Source organism: Capricornis sumatraensis, chromosome 1 (assembly GCF_032405125.1).
Source record: "Capricornis sumatraensis isolate serow.1 chromosome 1, serow.2, whole genome shotgun sequence".
Taxonomy (NCBI): domain Eukaryota; kingdom Metazoa; phylum Chordata; class Mammalia; order Artiodactyla; family Bovidae; genus Capricornis; species Capricornis sumatraensis.
In genome coordinates, this window is record NC_091069.1 from 223,620,326 (window position 1) to 223,647,803 (window position 27,478).

The window sequence follows — 27,478 nt, forward strand, 5'->3', positions numbered from 1 at the left end:
AATTGCAACACACCAGGCCTCCCTGTCCATCACCAACTCCCGGAGTTCACTCAAACTCACATCCATCGAGTCAGTGATGCCATCCAGCCATCTCATCCTCTGTCATCCCCTTCTCCTCCTGTCCCCAATCCCTCCCAGCATCAGAGTCTTTTCCAGGGAGTCAACTCTTCGCATGAGGTGGCCATAGTACTGGAGTTTCAGCTTCAGCATCATTCCTTCCAAAGAATACCCAGGACTGATCTCCTTTAGAATGGACTGGTTGGATCTCCTGCAGTCCAAGGGACTCTTAAGAGTCTTCTCCAACACCACAGTTCAAAAGCATCAATTCTTTGGCGCTCAGCTTTCTTCACAGTCCAACTCTTACATCCATACATGACTACTGAAAAAACCATAGCCTTGACTAGACGGACCTTTGTTGGCAAAGTAATGTCTCTGCTTTTGAATATGCTATCTAGGTTGGTCATAACTTTCCTTCCAAGGAGTAAGCATCTTTTAAGTTAATGGCTGCAATCACCATCTGTAGTGATTTTGGAGCCCCAAAAGATAAAGTCTGACACTGTTTCCACTGTTTCCCCATGTATTTGCCATGAAGTGATGGGACCAGATGCCATGATCTTCATTTTCTGAACGTTGAGCTTTAAGCCAACTTTTTCACTCTCCTCTTTCACCTTCATCAAGAGGCTTTTTAGTTCCTCTTCACTTTCTGCCATAAGGGTGGTGTCATCTGCATATCTGAGGTTATTAATATTTCTCCCAGCAATCTTGATTCCAGCTTGTGCTTCTTCCAGCCCAGCATTTCTCATGATGTACTCTGCATAGAAGTTAAATAAGCAGGGTGACAATATACAGCCTTGACGTACTCCTTTTCCTATTTGGAACCAGTCTGTTGTTCCATGTTCAGTTCTAACTGTTGCTTCCTGACCTGCATATATGTTTCTCAAGAGGCAGGTCAGGTGGTCTGGTATTCCCATCTCTTTCAGAATTTTCCAGTTTCTTGTGATCCACACAGTCAAAAGCTTTGGCATAGTCAATAAAGCACAAATAAATATTTTTCTGGAACTCTCTTGCTTTTCCATGATCCAGCAGATGTTGGTAATTTGATCTCTGGTTCCTCTGCCTTTTCTAAAACCAGCTTGAACATCTGGAAGTTCACGGTTCATGTATTGCTGAAGCCTGGCTTGGAGAATTTTGAGTATTACTTTACTAGCATGTGAGATGAGTGCAATTGTGCAGTAGTTTGAGCATTCTTTGGCATTGCCTTTCTTTGAGATTGGAATGAAAACTGACCTTTTCCAGTCCTGTGGCCACTGCTGAGTTTTCCAAATTTGCTGGCATATTGAGTGCAGCACTTTCACAGCATCATCTTTCAGGATTTGAAATAGCTCCACTGGAATTCCATCACCGCCACTAGCTTTGTTTGTAGTGATGCTTTATAAGGCCCATTTGATCTCACATTCCAGGATGTCTGGCTCTAGGTGAGTGATCACACCATTGTGACTATCTTGGTCATGAAGATCATTTTTGCACTGTGTATTCTTGCCACCTCTTCTTAATATCTTCTGCTTCTGTTAGGTCCATACCATTTCTGTCCTTTATTGAGCCCATCTTTGCATGAAATGTTCCCTTGGTATCTCTAATTTTCTTGAAGAGATCTCTAGTCTTTCCCTTTCTGTTGTTTTCCTCTATGTCTTTGCACTGATCACTGAGGAAGGCTTTCTTATCTCTCCTTGCTATTCTGGAGAACAGCATTCAAACTCTGCATTCAAATGGGTATATATCTTTCCTTTTCTCCTTTGCTGTTTGCTTCTCTTCTTTTCACAGCTATTTGTAAGGGCCTCCTCAGACAGCCATTTTGCTTTTTTGCATTTTTTTTTCTAGGGGATGGTCTTGATCCCTGCCTGTTGTACATAGTCCCAACCCTCTGTCCATACTTCACCAGGCACTCTATCAGATCTAGTCCATTAAATATATTTCTCACTTCCACTGTATAATCATAAGGGATTTGATTTAGGTCATACCTGAATGGTCTAGTGGTTTTCCCTACTTTCTTCAATTTATGGCTGAATTTGGCAATAAGGAGTTCATGATCTGAGCCACAGTCAGCTCCTGGTCTTGTTTTGCTGACTGTATAGAGCTTCTCCATCTTTGGCTGCAAAGAATATAATCAATCTGATTTCAGTGTTGACCATCTGGTGATGTCCATGTGTAGAGTCTTCTCTTGTGTTGTTGGAAGACGGTGTTTGCTATGACCAGTGTGTTCTCTTGGCAAAACTCCATTAGCCTTTGCCCTGCTTCATTCCGTATTCCAAGGCCAAAGTTGCCTGTTACTCCAGGTGTTTCTTGACTTCCTACTTTTGCATTCCAGTCCCCCATGATGAAAAGGACATCTTTTTTGGGTGTTAGTTCTAAAAGGTCTTGTAGGTCTTCACAGAACCATTCAACTTCAGCTTCTTCAGCATTACTGATTGGGGCATAGACTTGGATTACTGTGATATTGAATGGTTTGCCTTGGAAATGAACAGAGATCATTCTTTCATTTTTGAGATTGCATCCAAGTATTGCATTTCGGACTCTTTTGATAACCATGATGGCTACTCCATTTCTTCTAAGGGATTCCTGCCCACAGTAGTAGATATAATGGTCATTGGAGTTAAATTCACCCATTCCAGTCCATTTTAGTTCACTGATTCCTAGAATGTTCACATTCATTCTTGCCATCTCCTGTTTGACCACTTCCAATTTGCCTTGGTTCATGGACTTGACATTCCAGGTTCCTATGCAATATTGCTCTTTACAGCATCAGACCTTGCTTCTATCACCAGTCACATTCACAACTGGGTATTGTTTTTGCTTTGGCTCCATCCCTTCATTCTTTCTGGGGTTATTTCTCCATTGATCTCCAGTAGCATATTGGGCACCCACTGACCTGGATAGTTCCTCTTTCAGTATCCTATCATTTTGCCTTTTTATACTGTTCATGGGGTTCTCAAGGCAAGAATACTGAAGTGGTTTGCCATTCCCTTCTGCAGTGGACCACATTCTGTCAGACCTCTCCACCATGACCCACCCGTCTTGGGTGGCCCCACAGGGCATGGCTTAGTTTCACTGAGTTAGGGCTGTGGTCCGTGTGATTAGATTGACTAGTTTTCTGTAATTATGGTTTCAGTGTCTGCCCTCTGATGCCCTCTTGCAACACCTACCATCTTAGTTGGGTTTCTCTTACCTTGGACGTGGGGTATCTCTTTACGGCTGCTCTAGCCAAGCACAGCCGCTGCTCGTTACCTTGGACGAGTGGTATCTCCTCACCGCCGCCCCTCCTGACCTTGAACATGGAGTAGCTCCTCTCAGCTCTCCTGCGCTGGCGCAGCCATCACTCCTTGGACGTGGGTCCCATCACACTGGAAACAGTGAGAGCCTAATTTTGGGGGCTCCAAAATCACTGCAGATGGTGACGGCAACCATGAAATTAATAGATGCTTGCTCCTGGAAGAAAAGTTATGACCAACCTAGACAGCATATTAAAAAGCAGAGACATTGCCGACAAACGTCCATCTAGTCAAAGCTATGGTTTTTCCAGTAGTCACGTATGGATGTAAGAGTTGGACTATAAAGAAAGCTGAGCGCTGAATTGATGCTTTTGAACTGTGGTGTTGGAGATTGAGAGTCCCTTGGACAGCAAGGAGATCCAACCAGTCCATCCTAAATCAGTCCTGAATACTCACTGGAAGGACTAATGCTGAAGCTGAAAACTTCAATACTTTGGTCACTTGATGCGAAAAATTGACTCATTTGAAAAGACCCTGATGCTGGGAAAGATTGAAGGCGGGAGAAGCAGATGACAGAGGATGAGATCGTTGGATGGCATCACTGACTCAATGGACATGAGTTGCAGTAAACTCTGGGAGTTGGTGATGAACAGGGAAGCCTGGCGTGCTGCAGTCCTTGGGGTCGCAAAGAGTCAGACACGACTGAGCAACTGAACTGAACTGAACTGAACTGAACTGAACTGATAGAGACTGAATGTTTGTGTCCCTTCAAAATCCATACATTGAACCTAGTTCCCAGCACCATGGTGTTTGGAAGTGAGGGCTCAGCAGAGCCCTCATAAAGGGGTCTAGCACTTTATAAAAGCAGCCCCTAGAGCTCCCTCCCACCTGCCACCGTGTGAGGACACAGTAAGAAGACAGAATGAGGAAGCAGCCTCTCACCCACTTCCAGATTTGTCAGAAAGGAATTTTTGTTATTGATAAGCAACCCAGCCTATGATATTTTGTTACAGTAGCCCTGATGGATTAAGACACCTGGCCACATCTTTTGGCAGGAATCTTCAAGTATCTTTTACTTCAATTCAATGAACTTCTAAATACACCGTATTTCCTTTGTAACCTGCACTTTACACTGTAAACAACTGATCTATGTAGCTTAAAAAAAAAAAAGCATGAAAGTTATTCCTTCAAAATCTGATTTGATTCTATTACCTTTGGAGCCAAAGATGACCCAGAGAGTTAGGCACTTAGTGTTTGCTTATTCTTCCTCCTGTCTTTCAGAAATTTAAAACAAAAAAAACACTTAACTTTGGCAAAATTGGGACAGCAAGGCAGTCACAGTAGTTTGTCATTTTACTACTTATAAATTCATACTTTTCCCCTGCTCTGGACAGTAATGTATTAATATTTTCAGAAGTGGATGAACCCAAGAACTGCTTTGAAACCTCACTTCAATAAAAAATTTCAATATCCCTAGTTATCTTTTCTTGTATTTCACTAACTCAAAGAAATATACTGCAAAACTGATCACAGTTAAACTGAGTATCCAAAGACCTAATTTAATTTTTTGACACTCAACTTGGGGCTTCCCTGGTGGTCCAGTGGTTAAGAACTTGCCTTGCAATGAAGGGTATGCTGGCTTCATTCCCGGTCTGGGAAGATCCCACATGCCAAAGGGCAACCAAGCCCATGTGCAAGCAGAAAGTGAAGTGGAACTAAAAAGCCTTTTAATGAAAGTGAAAGTGGAGAGTGAAAAAGTTGGCTTAAAGAGCTCAACATTCAGAAAACGAAGATCATGGCATCTGGTCCCATCACTTCATGGCAAATACATGGGGAAACAGTGGAAACAGTGTCAGATTTTGTTTAGGGGGGCTCCAAAATCACTGCAGATGGTGATTGCAGCCATGAAATTAAAAGACACTTACTCCTTGGAAGAAAAGTTATGACCAACCTAGATAGCATATTCAAAAGCAGAGACATTACTTTGCCAACTAAGGTCCGTCTAGTCAAGGCTATGGTTTTTCCTGTGGTCATGTATGGATGTGAGGGTTGGACTGTGAAGAAAGCTGAGTGCCGAAGAATTGATGCTTTTGAACTGTGGTGTTGGAGAAGACGCTTGAGAGTCCCTAGGACTGCAAAGAGATCCAACCAGTCCATTCTAAAGGAGATCAACCCTGGGATTTCTTTGGAAGGAATGATGCTAAAGCTGAGGCTCCAGTACTTTGGCCACCTCATGCGAAGAGCTAACTCATTGGAAAAGACTCTGATGCTGGGAGGAATTGGGGGCAAGAGGAGAAGGAGACAACAGAGGATGAGATGGCTGGATGGCATCACTGACTCAATGGATGTGAGTCTGAATGAACTCCGGGAGTTGGTGATGGACAGGGAAGCCTGGCATGCTACGATTCATGGGGTCCCAAAGAGTCGGACACGACTGAGTGACTGAACTGAACTGAACGTGTTACTATATAGGACATACTTATAAATCAGTAAGATGAAAGCTAAATACTCAAATAGGGAAATGGGCCAATGAAAAGGAAAACCAATTCACTAAAAAAATATAAACCACCCTCAAATGTGGAAAAATACATAACCCATTACTAATAAAAAGAAGTAACAAAACCAAAAAGTATCATTTCCCCTCTCTTGATTTAGTAAAAATTCAAAAGCCTTATAGATCGGATAAGAATATGGGAAACTTTCATTGGTAGAAGTTAAACTTTTACAGAAGGCGATTTGGCAGTATCCATGAATACTGAAATGTGCACAGTCTAGCAGTCATGCTTATACAATCTACAATTACACTAGATCAAGTGCATAAGGATATATTACCTCAGGATACAGAAGCAATATTATCATAGTGACCTAGAGCACAAGGACTGACATCAGACTGCCTGGGTTTAAATCCCACATCCTAGCTTGGTGATATTGGCAAATTTCTTAATTCTACAGCCTTAGGGTCATATACATTACAGAAAGATCATGTAGGTACCCATTAATAATAAAAACAATTATATGTGAATCAGTATGTGAAGTAGGAGTCAAACTCATTTTTTAAATATTAGATAACAGACCAGGATAAAGATGGATCCCAACTTAATAGGCATTTATAAAAGAATACAGTAGATTTTCCATATTTACTTGCTAAAATTTGCTAGGGGAAAAAAAAAAATGAGAAGCATTTTTGCAAACATTTACCTTACTCTCATGCTGCCTCAGTTATTAGGTGACATATTCCAAAGAGCAAATGAATTGTATGTTAATACCTATAACATTGAGTCCTTACCTTAGATATTACTGGTGTATAGAAGGCATAAAATTGAACTGGAAGAGAATTTCCTAGTTTGAAGCCTAGTCTCAGTTGGTTATGATTTTAAAATTGTACAAAATTATATTTTCCTTTATGTATAAAAAATTACACATTTCAGATAAAGCTAAAGTTCCTTTTCACCACCCTCCGCTCTAGTAGTCAATGTCATCAATTTAGTGCATACCCGAAGCAAACCTTTTTCTCTAAGTTTACATACTTAAATATGTAACCATCAAAAAATGCACTGTTTTGAAAAATTGTTATTATTTGGCAACATACATGTCTTGACATTGTAGCTCTATTTCTTTTCTAAGAGAATTCTTTTTTTTGGCTATGAAAGTTGAGTTTTTGCTTTTTCTCCTCCCTCTCTGGGAAACTTGTGTAACTAATCAGAGCCTTTGTGCTACTGAAGGACCTCCCCTCAAGCTTATAATGTTCTTCACAGATGCTTATGGCAAATGCCATATACGTTTGTCTTTTTTTTTTTCCCCCAGCCATACTGTGCAGCATGTGGGATGTTAGTTACCCTACAAGGGAATGAACCCATGTTCCCTGCATTGGAAGTGCAGTTTTAACTACTGGATTGCCAGGAAAGTCCTCCAAATGTATTTCTGAGAGGATTAATGAAAAGAGAGTTATGAGAATCCAGGAATTACATTTTTTCCTTTATAATGAATACACAACAACATATTTAAATTTTCAAGCATACTTTCATCACTTTATACACTTTTCTACAACCTTACTCATACTGCCAGAAGATAACTTCTAAAGCAGCCATAAGGTAACTGTAAAAAATACTAACTCATTTCTTTTGAGAGAGTAGATTCATTCATTGCTTTATAAAATATAATGTAATATGCTTTGTCCTAATTCCCATATTTTCAACAATTTAAAAGCTGGAAAATTTTAGATCATTTCATTAACTGGATAGTTATTTTTTCTGCTCAGATGGAGATTGGCACATGAGCATGTAATAGGCCACCAGTATGAATATGAGGAAATCTTTTGTCATCAGTGACTACAAGAGTCATATGCAGTTACACATTTTTAGTTGTATGTGTCTGAACTCATTTGCTTTCTGCATGTCCATTTATAATGAACAAGGGTCAAATGCAAGTATTTGTTGTTCAGTCGCTCAGTCATGTCTGACTCTGCGACTCCATGAATGCAAGTATTATCATTACTAAAGATAGTTAGAAGTTTTGCATAATAATGAAGATCAATAAACCTACTAGTCACATTTTTTGTGCCCTAAAGAAATATATATATATATTTAAAATAAAAATAAAATATGTAGTCCAAGAACATCTCAGTGATTTTTACATTGATATGTGTTCAGAAATAAACATGATGCTAGACTGTGTGACGTCACTTTCACTTTTCACTTTCATGCCTTGGAGAAGGAAATGGCAACCCACTCCAATGTTCTTGCCTGGGGAATCCCCGGGACCGGGGAGCCTGGTGGGCTGCCGTCTATGGGGTCACACAGTTGGACACAACTGAAGCGACTTAGCAGCAGCAGCAGCAGTGGTAAAAGAACCTGCCTGCCAATGCAGGAGACACGGGTTTGATCCCTGGGTTGGGAAGATTCCCTGGAAGAGGGCAAGGCAACTACTCCAATATACTGCCTGGAGAATCGCATGGATAGAGGAGCTTAACAAGCTACTGTCCATAGGGTTGCAAAGAGTCGGTCACGACTGAAGCAACTTAGCACACAGAAATAAAACATTTCTTTGGAAAAAATTAAATGGATTGATTACAGAAATAAAGACAATTTAAAAACTGAGTCCATGTAATCTAATTTTAATAGGAACAGTCACCTTGGAGCAATTAAAAAGCATCTGACTAAAACAAAAGGTTCAATGATAATACTTCTAAGATAAACATTTCATTAAAAAAATTTTGGGGGGTGCCACATGGCATGCAGGATCGAATGCGTGCCCCTTACAGTTGAAGTACAGAGTCCTAACCACTGAATCACCAGGAAATTCCCATACATTGATTGATAAGATTTATTCATTACTGATTTACTCACTGTCATGGCACACAGTGTGTGGGATCTTAGTCCGCCAACTAGGGACTGAACTCAGGCCCTGGGCAGTGAGAACACCAAGTCCTAATCACTGAACGCCAGGGAATTCCCTTAAGAAGAACATTTTAAAAATGATTAATATATTTGCTGTAAACTGTGTAAATTGGTAATTTAAAACTTTTAAATTAAGAAAGCTTAGGCTGCTTGGTCAAAAAATATTACACTGGCTTAAGGTGAATTACTTAACATTTTATTAGAAAAATACATTGTTTTTACAATATATTACTTTAAAAAAGTTTATATTTCTATTATCAAAAATGAATTAATGTTGAAAGAAATTATATGTACACGAGTGTGTATGTGTCCACATTCACTCGGCACACAAAACATTTAAAATACCACTCAAGGGACTTTGACAGCGGTCCAGTGGTTAAGACTCTGTGCTTCCACTGAAGGGAAAAAATAAAAACAAAACACTCCAACTTTAATTCATTAGATTTGTACCAAATCTTATTTGTAGCTTTGGGACATCAGGAAGCTCAGTTACCTGTGTATCTCTCTCAAAGTATTCCTAAATTCTTTTCTTTTACTTAGCTTAAATATTAGCTGTGGATAATTAAAATCTATATCAATGTAAATGTAATAACTTCAAATGTAAATCAGATTTTTAAAAAGTAGCTGTAACAGACTCCAAAACCAAATATAAATCAGTTTTGATAGCTGAATGTCTTGGGTTACCAGTACATCTTTTATTCATCATATAAGTGAACAACCACAACAATCAAGACAACTACAGCAAAATAATCATAGTTCACATTTAGAAAATATTACCTTGTCATTAAATGGCCAGGTTTATTACCTGAAATATCAAAATGTCTTATTATTTTCTTTTTTTAAAGTTCATACTTTAAAACCAGTCAGAAAAACTTTACTTCAATACTACCAATAATATAAACAATTTAATATATTTAGTACAACCTGATTTTAAGGCTTTTCTTTAATGTTCGACCATATAATCTTTTAGGATCAAGATAGTTATGTTATATATTCAAAGGAAAAATTTCCCAAACTTGTCTTTGTAAATTAATAAAGAACTTGTTAACTGAAGAACTTAAAACAGAGTCGACAATGGTTAAAATTAAAATCTTTTTATTCATTGATATGGTAAATACTGTCTCCTACTAAAAAACAATGACATTAGTCTTTCAATCTGTCAAGCTTAGCTAAACAGAAAATCATATGTCTTCTTTCTGTATCATATGTTGACATGATACAGGATGCAGGATGTAAAAATCAATTTAACAGACATATTAAGTAATTGTATAGATATGCAGAATCTTAGATAAATGGTCAAAATTATAAGTGAACGTTAAATGTGGGCACATGGCTATTTCTATGTACACTGATGGGTTTAACAGAAAATACGTTTGCAGTGATTTCTGGTAACCAGCTTGCTTTCTGTGAATCTTTAAATTCCCAGTTCCAAATCTTCCAGCTCTTGAAGAAGGGCTTTCTCTTTCTGAATTTTCTCCAACTAGAAAAGTTTAAAACAATAGTTATTAAACAGGAAATGAAATAATTATTAGATCAATAGCCACATAGCAAAAGAGAAAAAATTTAGAGAAAGAATATACCTGAGACTTTACCAGATTTTTTGGTAACCACAGATTTAAAAAACACAGATTAGAAACAAGGTCTAATTTGTTGTTTGATATGAATCAAGTACTTGGGGGCAATCTCAAAAATGACAGAATGATCTCTGTTCATTTCCAAGGCAAACCATTCAATATCACAGTAATCCAAGTCTATGCTCCAACCATTAATGCCAAAGAAGCTGGAACGGTTTCTATGATGACCTATAAGACGTTCTAGAACTAACACCAAAAAATACATGGCTTTCATCATGGGGGACTGGAATGCAAAAGTAGGAAGTCAAGAAACACCTGGAGTAATAGGCAACTTCGGCCTTGGAGTACAGAATGAAGCAGGGCAAAGGCTAATAGAGTTTTGCCAAGAGAATGCTCTGGTCATAGCAAACACCCTCTTCCAACAACACAAGAGAAGACTCTACACATGGATATCACCAGATGGTCAATACCGAAATCAGACTGATTCTGTTCTTTGCAGCTGAAGATGGAAAAGCTATCTACAGTCAGCAAAAACAAGAGTGGGAGCTGACAGCGGCTCAGATCATGAACTCATTACCAAATTCAGACTTAAATTGAAGAAAAGTAGGGAAAACCACTAGACCATTTGGATATGACCTAAATCAAATCCTTTACGATTATACAGTGGAAGTGACAGATTCAAGGGATTAGATCTGATAGAGTGCCTGAAGAACTATGGACAGAGATTTGTGACATTGTATAGGAGGTGGTGATCAAGGCCATCCCCAAGGAAAAGAAATGTAAACAGGCAAAATGGTTGTCTAAGGAGGCCTTACAAATAGCTGAAAAAGAAGAGAAGCTAAAGGCAAAGGAGAAAAGGAAAGATACCTCCATCTTAATGCAGAATTCCAAAGAATAGCAAGGAGACATAAGAAAGTTCTCCTCAGTGCTCAATGAAAAGAAATAGAGGAAAACAACAGAATGGGAAAGACTAGAGATCTCTTCAAGAAAATTAGAGATACCAAGGAAACTTTTCATGCAAAGATGGGCACAATAAAGGACAGAAACGGTATGGACCTAAAAGCAGAAGATATTAAGAAGAGGTGGCAAGAATACACAGCAGAACTATACAAAAAAGATCTTCATGACCCAGATAATCATGATGGTGTGATCACTCACCTAGAGGCAGACATCCTGGAATGTGAAGTCAAGTGGGCCTTAGGAAGCATCACATGAAAAAAGCTTGTGGAGGTGACAGAATTCCAGTTGAGCTATTTCAAATTCTAAAAGATGATGATGTGAATGTACTACACTTGATATGCCAGCAAATTTGGAAAACAGCAGTGGCCACAGGACTGGAAAAGGTCAGTTTTCACTCCAATCACAAAGAAGGGCAACACCAAAGAATGCTCAAACTATCACACAATTGCACTCATCTCACATGCTAGTAAAATAATACTCAAAATTCTCCAAGCCAGGCTTCAACAGTACGTGAACCGTGAACTTCCAGATGTTCAGGCTGGATTTAGAAAAGGCCGAGGAACCAGAGATCAAACTTCCAGCATCCACTGGATCATAGAAAAAGCAGGAGAATTCCAGAAAAAAATCTACTGCTGCTTCATTGACTATGCTAAAGCTTTTGACTGTATGGATCACAACAAACTGCGGAAAATTCTGAAGGAGACAGGAATACCAGACCACCTGACCTGCCTCCTGAGAAAGCTGTATGTAGGTCAAGAAGCAACAGTTAGAACCCAACATGGAACAACAGACTGGTTCCAAATTTGGAAAGGAATACATTAAGGCTGTATATTGTCACCCTGCTTATTTAACTTCTATGCAGAGTACATCATGCAAAATGCCAGACTGGATGAAGCACAAGCTGGAATCAGGAGTGCCAGAAGAAATATCAGTAAACTCAGATATGCAGATGACACCACCCTTTGGCAGAAAGTGAAGAGAAGCTAAAGAGCCTCTTGATGAAAGTGAAAGAGAAAGTGAAAAAGCTGGCTTAAAACTCAACATTCAAAAGATGAATATCATGGCATCCAGTCCCATCACTTCATGGCAAATAGGGAAATAATGGAAACAGTGAGAGACTTTATTTTTGGGGGCTCTAAAATCACTGCAGATGGTAAGTGCAGCCATGAAATTAAAAGATGCTTGCTCCATGGAAGAAAAGCTATGACCAACTTAGCATATTAAAAAGCAGAGACATTGCCAACAAAGGTCCTTGTCAAAGCTATGGTTTTTCCAGTAGTCACATATGGATGTGAGAGTTGAACTGTCAAGAAAGCTGAGTGCCACAGAATTGATGCTTTCTAACTGTGGTGTTGAAGAAGACTCTTGAGAGTTCCTTGGACTGCAAGGAGATCAAACCAGCCAATCCTAAATGAAATCAGTCCTGAATATTGACTGGAAGGACATGCTGAACTTGAAGCTCCAATACTCTGGCCATCTGATGTGAAGAACTGACTCATTTGAAAGACCCTGATGCTGGGAAAGACTGAAGGCAGGAGAAGGGGACAAGAGAAGATGAGATGGTTGGATAGCATCAGTGACTCAATGGACATGAGTTTGAGCAAGCTCTAGGAGTTGGTGATGGACAGGGAAGCCTGGTGTGCTGCAGTCCATGGGGTCATAAAGAGTTGGACACGACTGAGCGACCAAATTGATGAATCAAGGAGACAAAAAACAGAGCTGTCTTACTGCATTCTCTAAGTCTAATAAACCTTCCATTCTACATTTGTGCTTCAAAGTGTGGAGGACAGGAGGAAGGAAAAGGGGAAACAGGACAGTGTGACCTGAGATACAGAAAAGAGAATCTTCTATTTGTCTAACATAAGAAGCCAGCAGCTACAGCATCAGTATGTGTCACAGGAAACAGGGACTCCCTCATTCATCATGATCCACATTTCCCCCATCCTTGTGTATTTCCAAATAAGTTTTAAAATCTATATACTCTTTAATCGGATTAAATAGTTGCTTGTAATAAAAAGGGCAAGGGTGGTAGTAACTATAAGCCCGAATGAAAAATGCAGAAAAGACCTGATTTTTCTCTAGCTGTTTTCCAGCTGCTGCTTGTTCTTTCAGCTGTTCAATTGCTTTCAGTTTCTGTAAACACCAAACAGGAGGCAAAAGGAAGAAAGAAAAAGCAATTTCAGAATGCACAATCTACTTTCAAAATTAAACATAAAATTGTATACATTAAGAACATGAAATTTGGTATTTTTCAAAATTTTAATATTACTATACATGTACATCTATGTATATATATATACATTATGTAAATATATGTCTAATTTCACCATCTATTTCAGTACCTCATGATACCTGGACCATGTCTTTAGCTTTAAGAGAAACTTCGTAACGTAGCCTGGGAAGTGCTCTAGAAACCTGATTTTACCTCCTAGGCCACCATCACACAGTGATTGCATTTGACAAGTCAATAAACTTCCTTTTGTTCCTCTTTCTTCATCTTTAAAAATGAGATGAATATCTGTCCTACCTGTCTCACAAGGGTATAATGATGTAGTGAGTATAAACATGTTCAAATGTACATTATTTCTTATTACTCTAAAAATCAACAATAAAGGACTAATATCCCTTAGACATCTGTGAATAAAACTAAAATCAGTACCATTCCTAAGTTATAGTATTTCATGGTGAGAAAGCAACAACAAGGATTGCTACAAACCTCTCAGATGCCTGTCTTTAGGCATCTAAACACTATTTCCTCTATATAATTCTCATGTGTTCTTTCAATAAACACATGTGCTTTTCACTGAAGCCTCCCACCTTCTTTAGGTTCTTGATTTTTTTGTCTGTCTCAGGGTCCCCAGAAGTTGACTGAGAAATAGTATTTCGTGGTGTGCTTTGTGGGGTAGGAACAGATGCCATATCTAGACTCTTGTCAATTCTTGCTTCCTGCAGGAAATATTTTCAAGAATTAAGTTTTCAAAAATGAAATCACTGAAGTATTTCAAAAAACATAGCCTTTTATAAAACAAAATATGATTTTATCTTTTATACACTCTATATAAAGAAAGCAACTGAATTGCTGGCCTCAAGTATGTTATATCATCCCATAATAGTTATAATGAAGCTTAAAAAAATATTTCAGTACAATGAGATATCCAAAAGGCAAGATCTGTAATTTAAAGTAACATAATAATAAAATAAAAAAACAATAGCATATTGGGGAATTCCCTGGTGGCCTAGTGGTTTTAGGACCCTGTGCTTCTACTGCAGGGCACACAGGTTCAACCCCTGGTCCAGTAACTAAAGATCCCTCAAGACACGTGATGCAGCGAAAAAAAAACAAGGATTTTAGTAATATTAGCAAAATGTAATAAAAATATTATGTTAGTAATGTAAAATATAATTAGTAATATAATAACAAAGGGAAAGAGATGAAATGACGTAGAAATGAAATAAACAAGGAGATTATTGTTTCAGCCAATAAACATTCCAGATTTTTGGTTATTGTGGGATGTGCCATTATATGGATGATTTGGAAATGTGAGAGGGCTTATCTAACTAAGGTGTGTGAAGTATCACTCTTGGGATATCCTCCAAAACTATGAGTATGTAAACTGAAGTACATATAACAGATGATGCTACAGGGTAAGTCCCATAGAGATTTATTTACAATCAGATCAATTCAGCTCGGCAACACTGCCATGGAAAACTTTTTAAGTAGGGCTTCTACTTCTTCCTTACAGAGTTCCCAATAGAATACACAGACTCTGCAAGACTCTAGAACCTCTTAGAGTTCTGGGTAGAATACTCCAAACTCCCAAAGCATCCCAGGGGAACATGGGACAGGGTATCACTTCTAGATCTCCAAACCTAAAAATGTCTGCCGGAGAATTTTTAGACAGTGCAGAATTGGAGCTTTTTTTTTTTTTCTTTTTTAGAGTCATGTTGATTCTAATTCGTACACTACAATCCACAAATGTTAATTCCTAACCTTTTATATGAAAACATTACTGAGCATTTAAGAGTATTCAGAAAGAAATTATTTAGTTTTGACTCTTAAGGAGCTTGTAAATTCTAATAATATGGTGTAGTTTGGTATTTTTCATAATAAAAAATTAAAGAAGAGTAGATAAAAGGAAAATAGACATACTTTGCCTACCAAAATTCACTTTTGAAATCTGATTTTAAAAAAAAAACTTAAAAAAATTATTTATTTTTATTTATTTTTGGGCCGTACTGGGTCAAATAGTACTGGGTCAAATCATACTGGGTCTGATCTTCACTGCAGCACGCAGAATCCTTTAGCTGTGGCATGTGGGATCTAGTCCCCTGACCAGCAATTGAACTCAGGTCCTTTGCACTGGAAATGCAGAGTCTTAGCCACTGGATCACCAGGGAAGCCCCCCATTTTTTTCAATTTAGTTGTTTGTGGGAATATCCTGGCAGTCCACTTTCACAGCTGAGGGCCTGTGTTCCATCTTTGGTGGGAGAGCTAAGAGCCTGTAAGCTGGGTGGCATGTCCAAAAAAATAAAATGTAGTTGTTTGTAATCAGCTGAGAATACTAATTTTCTAGGAAGATTAATATCATATAAAAAACTATTAAAGTTAAGTGAAATATGACACAATTTCTCCATATTTTAAAAAACAAAGAGTAAGTCAAGGTGTCTATGTTACTGTATGTAAATTCTGGTCATTCTCTGGAAAGGCTATGCATATGATAAAATTAAACTCTTTGTTTCAATTATTTTTGATAAAGATGATAAGTTCATAGAATCACCATAAATTTATAAAAGTACTTGGTTAGATTATATACATCTGACTCCTTCTCTTTGGTTCCTTAATTCACAGTCAGGCATAAGAAAGAAGGTCTGGTTAAGGTGAGGTCCTATCATAGACTGTTTACCTTCATTCTACCGCACAATCATAACTTTTACTAACTTCAACCAGTTGTCTCAAAAAAAATAATAATTCTTTGCATACTGATAGAATTATCTTGAAAGTAGAAAACATTTTGCTCTCACTGAGAAAACATGCAGAGAGCAACTCCATAATGATGGGTTAGTAGTTATCATCTTTAGTAAATAACATGTGTCGGTGATTATATGGCTGTATGAAGTGGGTGTGGGAGAGTGTTTCTGTAATTATTACGTTTTACAGTAAAAGCACTCATTGTTTTTTCAAAAGAGCCACAGGGATATCATTAAGAAAGTCACTATTTTAATACTAGTTTTTCTGAATTAGAAAACTGAGTCTACAACCCTCTTCCCAAAATTTTATGTATTCAAGTATCAGAAAAACACACAAAATAAACAACTAATATTTTATTACAAAGGGAATTTACTTAGCTCAGTACCAGCAATGGTCATATTAAAAATATCTTTTGATAAAGAGGAAGAAATATCACTTATAAGAATAGGATTCTGTGTTGAAAAGATTTCTGAAGACCCTTAAATCTCAATTAGAAGGAATCTTATACAGTTATTGTAAAAAACAGGATGGCAGTTCCTCAAGAAATCAAACAGAGCTACCATATGATCCAGCAATCTCTCTTCTGGGTATACATCCAAAGGAAACAAAATCATTATCCCAAAGAGGTATCTGTACTCCCAGGTTTGTCACAATATTATTTATAATAGCCAGGGTATGGAAACAAGCTAAGTGTCTGTCAACAAAAGAATGAATATAGAAAATGTAATATATAAACATTAAACATATATAGAGTAGAATAGTATCCAGCCATAAAAAAGTAAATAAATAAAAAGGAAATCCTACCATTTGCAACAACATCTATGAACCTGTAGGTCATTATACTAAGTGCAAACAGCCAGAAAGAGAAAGACAAACAGATAAATACTGCATGACATCACTTATAAGTGGAATCTAAAAAAGAGAGAAGTCACAATCACATAAATGGAGAGTAGAAATGGTGGCTGTCAGAAGCTAGAGGGAATGGGGGATGGGAGAAATGGGAAGGGGCTGGTAAAAGCGTACAAACTTTCAGTTATAGGATGAATAAGGTTTGAGGATATCATGTATAATATGGTGACTGTAGTTGATAATATTGTATTATACTGAACAGTGATTGAAATTTGGTAAGAAAGCAGAATTTAAATGTTCCATCCCTCAGAAGTAAATACGTAAGGTGATATATGTGTTAATTAACTTGATTGCAGGAATCCTATTACAATGTATACCTATATCATATCATCATGTTGGACATTTTAAGATTTTTATTTGTCAATTACACCTATAATCATTAGCTGGAAAACCAACAACAACAAAAAAGGAATCTTAGCTACTAGTCTGTAACATTCGGGACCAGCAGAGGTCCCTACCCACTCTGATGAGAGGCTAAGTCCTGCTTTCACACAAGTCTAATACGTGGACTAGATTATTTTACTTGGAATCACCAAAGCCTGGGTTATTTACATGTTATTTCTGGAGATAAAACTATATCAACTACAAAAGAACACACCAATATTTTAAGCCCAGATTTTAGCAGAATATGGTTACACAATGAAATTCTACTGGAGAAGGAAATGGCAACCACTCCAGTATTTTTGCCTGGAGAATCCCAAGGACAGAAGAGCCTAGGAGGCTACAGTCCCTGAGGTCACAAAGAGTTGGACACGACTGAGTGACTGAAGATGAAAGAAATTCTGTACCTTAAAATAGTAACTGCCTACCAAAACACCCAAGTAACCTAGAACTGTCAAAATCTAAGCATTAATAGGCAAGACCAAACTGTCTGAACCTCAAAAATGTGATTACCACAACTTTACTAACCACATATTTCTAGCCCAGCTGGTCTCACTACCACCATAAGCCACAAGCCATCACTATTTACTTGTCAATTGTTGTTTTTCAACTACGAAGTATATAAAAAAATTATTTTAGAACAATTCTACTGTTTGGATACTTCTGGTATTTAGATTTCTAGTTGAACAATTTCCTGTAGCAATCTACTGAGTGACAAAATGGCTTTATAATCATGTAATTTCTGGTCTGTCCTAAATACATGGTTTAAGAAAGCAAACTATACCACTTCACCCAGGCTCCTCCAAACAGTCTGTTGAAAGTAACACACTACATAATCCCACTAGGGTTTCAGGTCTTAAGGTCAGTCCCAGTTCCCTCAGTCCCACGTTACACATACAGGACTACTGAGAAATTCATAGGTAAACACAAAAGAGACATTTTGGCTACTTATGTCTAACTCCAATTACATTTTATAATCTACCAATCAAGTTTCTAGGACTACAATTCTTTGAACTTTAAGGCATAGAGCTAATTTAACTGGTTTGGTCTGTTTGGGTTTGAAAAGATAAGTGTCCCAAGTACCTGCTTTGCAGCTTTCTTAGCCTCATGCTTCCTTTGATTTTTAAGGGCTGTTTTTGATAATGGCTTATCATTTCCTGGTTGTGGTTTCATATTCTGAGGTGGTTCTTCTTCATGCTATGGAAAATACAAATAAATGATTTTGAAATGGAGTCCATGTTTTTAAAAACATATATAACAAATTATACAATTTTGCTAGTACACGACAAATTTATTTTATCAAATTTATCTTAAGTTCACTGACAAAGAATATTTCAAAACTCTGTGGCAGGTTTACTTCGATGGTCAGGATGGATTTAATAAGGATCTTCCTATTAGTTTATATATGATATCTTTCTATTATATAAGAGCCAGCAAAATTCACTTTATTTTTGTTTAAACAATGGCATTTTTCTTAGTACTACAACTGACACATGATTTTTATAAAATTAGATACTAACAGTAGCTTCTTCTGTGGTCCTTTTGGATCTGACTACTGCCAAAAGAAATCCAGTTGCCTCAATTATTTTCTTTGCACAAATAGTCAATTCATAGATCTTTACTTGCAAAATCAGAGATTAGAAGATAAATGGAAAAAAAACCGACAGTAAGAAAACAAATCGAATAGGAAGGGGTAAATAAATTACATAATTATAAATCCAGCTAACATAATGAAGAAGCCTTTAAAAAACTAAGCAACTTGTCAGACTATACAATGAAAACAAGCAATCATTTTCATCATCACGTATTTCTATAATTATTAACTACATTCAATAAGAGGGTGAATTACACGTAGGATCAAGAAGGATTTAATGTAAAACATGATGACTATACTTGATAACACTGTATTGCATAACTGTACAGCTCAAATTCCTTGCGAGCAGAATTCAAATGTTCTCAAAAATAAATAAATAAATAAGGTGATGGATGTGTTAATCCCCAGGTGAGAGGAAACCTTTTCAATGTATAGCAAATCACTATGATGTACCCTCTAAATATCTTACAATTTTATAGGTAAATTATGTTCCAATGAAGCTGGGAAACAGTAACACCAGAGTAATTTCAGGCAACATGTAGTATAAATAATAGTACTCAACTTATCAGATTCATCTACTTATTGATTTCTCTCAACTTTGCTATAATCTGAATGCTAACTGTCTCTTAAACTATCCATATTCAGCACATCAAAAAGACCAGATCTCTATGAAGTGTTTTGAGTACTAGGTCTCAGAGCTGTATTGTACTTCAGTCCAGTTCAGTTCAGTCGCTCAGTTGTGTCCGACTCTTTGTGACACCATGAATCGCTGCACGCCAGGCCTCCCTGTCCATCACCATCTCCTAGAGTTCACTCAAACTCACGTCCATCAAGTCAGTGATGACATCCAGCCATCTCATCCTCTGTCGTCCCCTTCTTCTCCTGCCCCCAATCCTTCCCAGCATCAGTCTTTTCCAATGAGTCAACTCTTCGCATCAGGTGGCCAAAGTACTGGAGTTTCAGCTTTAGCATCAGTCCTTCCAAAGAACACCCAGGGCTGATCTCCTTCAGAATGGACTGGTTGGATCTCCTTGCAGTTCAAGGGACTCTCAAGAGTCTTCTCCAACACCACGGCTCAAAAGCATCAATTCTTCGGCGCTCAGCCTTCTTCACAGTCCAACTCTCACATCCATACGTGACCACAGGAAAATCCGCAGCCTTGACTAAACGTACCTTTGTTGGCAAAGTAATGTCTCTGCTTTTGAATATGCTATCTAGGTTGGTCATAACTTTCCTTCCAAGGAGTAAGCATCTTTTAATTTCATGGCTGCAGTCACCATCTGCAGTGATTTTGGAGCCCCAAAAGATAAAGTCTGACACTGTTTCCACTGTTTCCCCATCTATTTGCCATGAAGTGATGGGACCAGATGCCATGATCTTTGTTTTCTGAATGTTGAGCTTTAAGCCAACTTTTTCACTCTCCTCTTTCACTTTCATCAAGAGGCTTTTTAGTTCCTCTTCACTTTCTGCCATAAGGGTGGTGTCATCTGCATTGTACTTAACAAGTGCCATAATCAAATGGGCAGGGATCAAACATTTAAGATACAGAGTAATAGCAAAAAATCATAAGGTGATTTTTATCTTAGCAGCTGCACTAACTATAGAAAGCATCAAGGTTCTATGTGTGAACATACCCTACTTGAAGCAACTGAATATATGAGAATCCATATTTGTACAAGAAACAAATTTGCACAGCAAGCCTTTTACTTTTTTTATATCCACTGCTCATGATGATAGTTAAAGGTATACTAATATTTACTGAACATTTGTGTTATACATCAAAATTACTGAACATTTGTGTTATACATCAAAATCTTTTCAATTGTGAGCTCTTCTATATAGTATCTTGCTTTAGTTGAAAAGTTTCCACTCATAAGAACTTCAAAAACAGACAAAGCAATTAAGAAAGATGCAATAAGAAAGGATGAAGTCTCTTCCACTCTATAAGCATCATGTAGCCATTGACAGACTTTCATTTTAGATTAAAAAAATCCACACAGTTATTATGGATCACAAGCTTTTCTGGCTTTAGTATGTGTCTACTCAACTTTGCTATAATCTGAATGCTGCCTTTAAACTATCCATACTCAGCAATTTCATTCTTACTAATAAAACTTGTTTCTTCAGTAACATTAACTCTAACATCGTTCTGATGAACACATTGTCTAAAAGTGAAGCTTTAGATGAATGGATAAGAAAGCTGTGGTACATATACACAATGGAGTATTACTCAGCCATTAAAAAGAATACATTTGAATCAGTTCTAATGAGGTGGATGAAACTGGAGCCTACTATACAGAGTGAAGTAAGCCAGAAAGAAAAACACCAATACAGTATACTAACACATATATATGGAATTTAGAAAGATGGTAATGATAACCCTCTATGCAAGACAGCAAGAGACACAGATGTATAGAACGGACTTTTCGACTCTGTGGGAGAGGGAGAGGGTGAAATGATTTGGGAGAAAGGCATTGAAACATGTAGACTATCATGTAAGAAACGAATTGCCAGTCTATGTTCGATACAGGATACAGGATGCTTGGGGCTGGTGCATGGGGATGATCCAGACATGATATGGGGTGGGAGGTGGGAGGGGGGTTCAGGATTGGGAACTCATGTACACCCATGGCTGATTCATGTCAATGTATGGCAAAACCAATACAGTATTGTAAAGCAAAATAAAGTAAAAATAAAAATTAAAAAAAAGTGAAGCTTTTCTGAAAGCCAAGAAATACTTCTTTAATTAATATATAAACTTTTTACTTATAAAAAAAGTAACCTTTTTTCTTCAGGGGGAAGAATCCAAACACATTCTTTCCTCCTTCTTCTATGTAACCCTCTTTCTTTGTGAAATTATCAACCAGGCTATCTTTGTTTCTAGTAATTTCTTAACAATATTTAATTTGCCATTTAGCTCTTTTCTGGAATTAATACATACAAAAATTTCTCATTCATAGGCATGTAGCTCCTTCAACTAAAATGATGTGACAGGGTCACATAATCCCCAGGTTATATACAAAAGCAAAAATTTAGTGGAAATCTTAACTGTCAAAAAAGTTTGGTTTTAAGAAGCTCTTACATAGTTTTTTTCCCACTATTTTCAAAGTATATTCTTTCTATTTTGATTTTTCTCCCTCCACTGACCAAAACAAATTAATTTTATGAGTCAGAGAACAAAAATATATACTATTAATAATTCAGAATTTCTTTCTCTTGTGCTAACTTGCACAGATTCAGAAAGCAGGATGGGTTGAGGTCACTTCTTTTTTTTTAATCTTGTGTTAAGAAAAATTTCAATTGAGAGAGAACAAATTTTAAGACTAATATATCCTTTTTAAAAAATCTAAAGACAAAAACAGTAAATAGGGCTTAATTTGTTATATATTTTTACTAAATAACAATGCAACAAAAATGTTTAAATACTAAGCACAGCACAGCACATAAGTGGCATAAGGGAAGCACAGAAATATTTATCCTTTGAAAAAGTATCTACTTCCCTGAGTGCCTAATCATTTCGTGACTATATAGTTGGACAGACTTAGCGACTGAGAACAAGCCCATACATTAGGTGTATATTAGGACAGTATACCTAATGTATGGTCTTGGGCTTGTGGTCAGTCACTAAGTCATGTCCAACTTTTTTTGACCCTACAGACTGCAACCTGCCAGGCTCCTCTGTCCATGGGATTTCCGAGGCAAGAATACTGCTGCAGGTTGCCATTTCTTCCTCCAAGGGATCTTCCTGACTCCGAGATCAAACCTGTGTCTCCTGCATTGGCAGGCAGATTCTCTACCACTGAGCCACCTGTAAAGTACCTTTCTATTAATATCAGTAATTTTGTTGTTCATTCTTAGAGTAACTTGATTCCTCAACATCATCACAGAAACTCATTTCATTAATAAATGCTCTCTCCTGAGCTCTGAAACGTTTAATAGTAGATTAGAATCTGACCAATACTCGAACCACAATTTTGCATCAGAGGTAAGGATCTAATGGTCCAAGGACAAGTGTGTTTTGTTTGATCAGTGGTGTCTTAAAAAAATTGAGGCATTTCATACAAGCATCCAGACTTGTTTTGTCTTGAAAAATCAAACATTTTGGCAAACTGGGCCTAAAAATCTCCTGTGGAAACAAAAGGCTACTGTTGTGCAGTTGCTATGGCCTTTAAAGAGGGAATGTTCTCTCTCTTTCACCCCTCCCTACCACTCACCACTGTCTCACACTACCAGCCTAGCTTGAAAGGCATTTGAATTTGAGCCCACACTCTACAGCCAGTTAAGTCACACCCACTCATCTCTCCCAAGATTTTACATTAATTACTTTGCCAAGTTAACAACCTTTCACCATCTTCAGCAGCAGGTCCTCCACAATTTCTACCCTAGAGTTTATATCTTCTAATCAGACACCAAGTAACACAAAAACATGCATGAGAAAAAGATCTAGGGCATAAAGAATGGATATATGGATACCAGGGGGGGAAGAAGGGGAGGGATGAATTGGGAGATTGGGTTTGACATATACACTACTGATACTATGTATTAAATAGATAACAAATGAGAACCTACTGTATAGCACAGGGAACTCTACTCAGTGCTCTGTGGTGACCTAAATGGGAAGGAAGCCTAAAAAAGAGGGAACATATATATACATATAGCTGATTCACTTTGCTGAACAGCAAAAACACACACAACATTGTAAAGCAATTATACTCCAATAAAAATTAATAAATAAATTTTAAAAAAGAAGAGATCTAGGGAACTCTGCATTGAAAAACCTTTTCCTACCAAAGTAGTAAAACTCTACTTACCAGTTTGGAATTGGTGACTGGTTTATTTCTTAAAGCTGGGGGTCTATAAGCTGTTGCAACTTTAGGTTCTTCACTAGGTACATCACTTGGAACTACTTGGTAAGTTATTGCTTTTTCTGGAAATATTCCATCTAAGAATGGCTGCCAAGAAACCTGCCATAATTCTGCATTTGATGGTACATCATACTTGTGCAAGACAGAGCCCGTATAATGCCAAATCTTGTACCCATTATTAACACGTAACCGTGGAGCACACGTGGCTGTTAAAATATGCTCACCATCTGGGCACCAAGCAAAATATGTAGAATCAGAGGCCACTGGTTTAGAGATAAGTTTGTACTTTTTAACATCCCACACTTCCATTTGTCCCCTCAGATTCCCAAATCCAGCTAGTACTAATATATGTCCATGAGGGCTGTAGTAGGCCGCATTACGAGGGCCAGTTCCAAAGTCAAACACAGGATCGCACTTCAGGTTGAAAACTGTCGCTTTGGCAGGCATGAAACCATACACGGCACAAAACTCAGTAGAACTAGAATTCCAAACCACATCGTAGATGGGGCCGTTTTTTGCTGGAAAAAGAAGATAAAATCTGTTAGTGATAAAGAATTATAAACAGGAATATAATATTTATTAGCACAAGTTATAATCATACAATACACATAAACAAGTCAAATAAGAAAAATCCAAAACTTTCACAGTGTGATAAAAAAAAGATTTTTTACATGACATACTGTGGAAATTAATGTAGAACTATAAATTTATTTAAGAACCCATAATAAATCTCAATTTCTTTTAAACATTTTGGCAATTTGGACTCATAGAAGCATCAGCTATTATTATTATTAAACTATTGATAGTTTTCCTTGAGAGAGGAAATACATGTATATAGCAATAAAAACACAAACTATATAAAAAGACATGCCTCAAAAATAAGCCTCTCTGGTGGTTCAGTGGTAAAGAACTCGCCTGCCAATTCAGGAGATGTGGGTTCCATCCCTGGGTCAGAAAAAGGCCCTGGAGAAGGAAATGGCAACCCACTCCAGTATACTTGCCTAGAAAATCCCATTGACACAGGAGCCTAGCATGCTACAGCCCGTGGGGTCGCAAGAGAGTCAGACACAACTTAGAGACTAAACACTGACACAAAGACAACCAATCCTCTATCATATTTCCTGCATATTATTTCAGAATATTTTTGTTGAAATTAAGCATCTCTCCCTTAAATACCTAAATGCACACACACACAAAAAAGTTTTAAACCTTTCTTGTTTCACTTAATACTTCTATATTGGAAATTTTTCCATAAAAGCACATTGAGCTTTGCCTCATTCAGTTGCACTGTGTTCCATTACAAACCCTGTATTTACTTTTCATTTGTGTAAATGTACACAAATAACACCTGTAAGAGAGAAACTGCCTGGTCAAAGGACATATAAATTTACTTGATAATGTACACTGAAATGCCCTTTAAAGAAGTTGCACCAATTTATACTACCAATAATTTTTGATAGCAAAGACTTTTCTCTCACTCTCACTCACTGTTTCATATTTTTATCTTTGCCATCCTACTAAGTGGAAAACTGTGTCTTGTTTTCCTTTATTATAAGCTAAGCACCTTTTAATACACTTACACATAATCTTCTTTTTTTAGTGTCCTGTAATAGTCCTGTGGACTATTTTTTACTGTCCTTTATCTATTTTTCTTTCCTATTATCGGTCTTTGTTATACTTAATATACTATCAAAATTCATCTTTTCTCATACTCATCCCTTTTCTAAAAATATTTTTCCCTAATTTATTGTTTTGCTTAGTTTATGGACTCTTTTCTTCCCCTAATGTAGAAATCTATAATTTCATATACTCAGACTTCTCACTTTCCCCATATGACTTCTGTCGTGTTTAGAAAGTCTTATTCTACTTTAAGATTAGCAGAAAATTCTCCCGCATTTTCTTCTAGTTCTGTAGTTTTAGACATACTTTTTTGGCCCAGACAGAACTCATTTTGGTAAACAAGTAGTAGCAAAACCTTTTTGTTACAAATAGCCAACTGTCCCCAAACCATATATTAAAAGAGCAGTATTTTTAACCATGATTCAAATGCTGACTTAAGTCAATGGCTACAGAAGTATGGATCTATTTCTGAATCCTGTTGTTTTCCACTGATTTATCTGCCTATCCATAACAGGAACCAAACTGTCTTCATTACAATTGTTTTACATCTTAATAGTATCAAAATCCCTCTTTCCTTATTCTTTTTATACAAAGTTTTCAAACCATTGTTGCATGTTTACATTTTGATACCAACTTTGAAATGAGCTTATCTAGTTGTAAAAAAAGAAAATCCACTGGCATTCTAGTTTAATATTTAGATCAGTTTGGAGAGAAATGACATCTTTGTAAAATTCTTACAAAAGGTTAGTTTGCCCTTCATTAGTTTTAGTTTTCTTCCCATCAGCCCTATATATTTCTTGTTTTTTTTATTGCCATATATGGAATCTTTCCTTCCATTATGTTTTATAAGAGGATGCTGTTTATACTGTGACAATTGTATGAGCTGAAGTGATTTGCTTTTCACCTTTCAAAACTGTATACTTATTCTTTTGATCAGGAACACTGACTAGGTCTTTCAGAATGTTCAATAATAGTAGAAAGTGCATGGGTGGGAGTCATCCTTGTTTGGTTCCTGACTTCAATGGGAATACATACGTTTTTAAAAGAAAGTTTACCTTACCCTTACATGTTTAATTCAAAATAAAAAAGATTACTGAGTTGTAGGAATTTTAAAACTATTAAGTTACTTTAACTCCTTGAAACAAAGTATGAAGTGGTTAACACTCTTAAGTTCTGAAGACAATGCTAAACCCACTAGATCAACTTGCTGTCATAGTGAGTTAAATAAGCTCCCAAAGAGCTAATACAGTAGAATTACCTCACTCAGCAAGTTCCCTACTCAACTTACAGCAAAACTAAATTAACTAATTGGATTCTGTCAAAATAGAGTATGTTTGGGGATGAGTTAAATCCCTTAATGAAGATAAATTTTATCTTAAAGGTTGTTAAAATATGTGAGTTCTATCACTTGATCAACAACTTAGATGTGGATTTCCCTGGTGGTCTGGTGGTTAAGAATTTGCCTTGCAATGCAGGGAAAGTGGGTTCAATCCCTGGTCAAGGAACTAAGATTACACATGCTGTGGAGCAACTAAGCCCATGTGCTCAACTACTGAGCCTGCGAGCCACAATTAGAGAGTCTGTGTGCTGCAGCTAAGACCTGACACAACTAAAAAGAAAAAAAAAAAACTTAGATGATAACATTTTTATGGCACAGTATTTTTGACTATCATCGATTCTACCAAAGGAAGACTACTGGAACACTCACGTAATTGCACCACAGCACTTTCTCCATTTGTTGCAATGTAGTGCAGCGTCTGTTCCCCATAGTAGGAAGCTCCTGTCTTGTCAACATCTGTACTAGCTATTACCAACACAGCAGTAGCTAAAAGGATAAAAACTTTCATTAGGTCTGAAACATAAATTAACCTAATGTTGATAAGAAAAGCATTAAAAAGTATAACAGACCATATGTAAATTTTCAATAAATAAGCACTGGTAACT

General features: G+C 37.1%; 1 protein-coding gene across 3 annotated transcripts in view; it reads right to left on the reverse strand.

The window, feature by feature from the left end:
- Positions 1–8,738: 8,738 nt before the first annotated feature.
- Positions 8,739–27,478, reverse strand: part of EIF2A (eukaryotic translation initiation factor 2A) — a 39,426-nt gene continuing 20,686 nt past the window's right edge. For 2 of the 3 annotated variants that reach the window (XM_068965325.1, XM_068965341.1), the window contains 6 exons: positions 27,243–27,359; positions 23,861–24,432; positions 18,539–18,652; positions 14,014–14,142; positions 13,264–13,329; positions 8,739–10,142 (listed from right to left, as the gene is read on the reverse strand). In XM_068965325.1, the coding sequence (XP_068821426.1) occupies positions 10,077–10,142; positions 13,264–13,329; positions 14,014–14,142; positions 18,539–18,652; positions 23,861–24,432; positions 27,243–27,359 (1,064 nt within the window). In that variant the 3' untranslated portion in view covers positions 8,739–10,076. Of the gene's footprint in view, positions 10,143–13,263; positions 13,330–13,912; positions 14,143–18,538; positions 18,653–23,860; positions 24,433–27,242; positions 27,360–27,478 lie in introns of all 3 variants that reach the window. The other variant, XR_011144430.1, reaches the window with a different exon arrangement.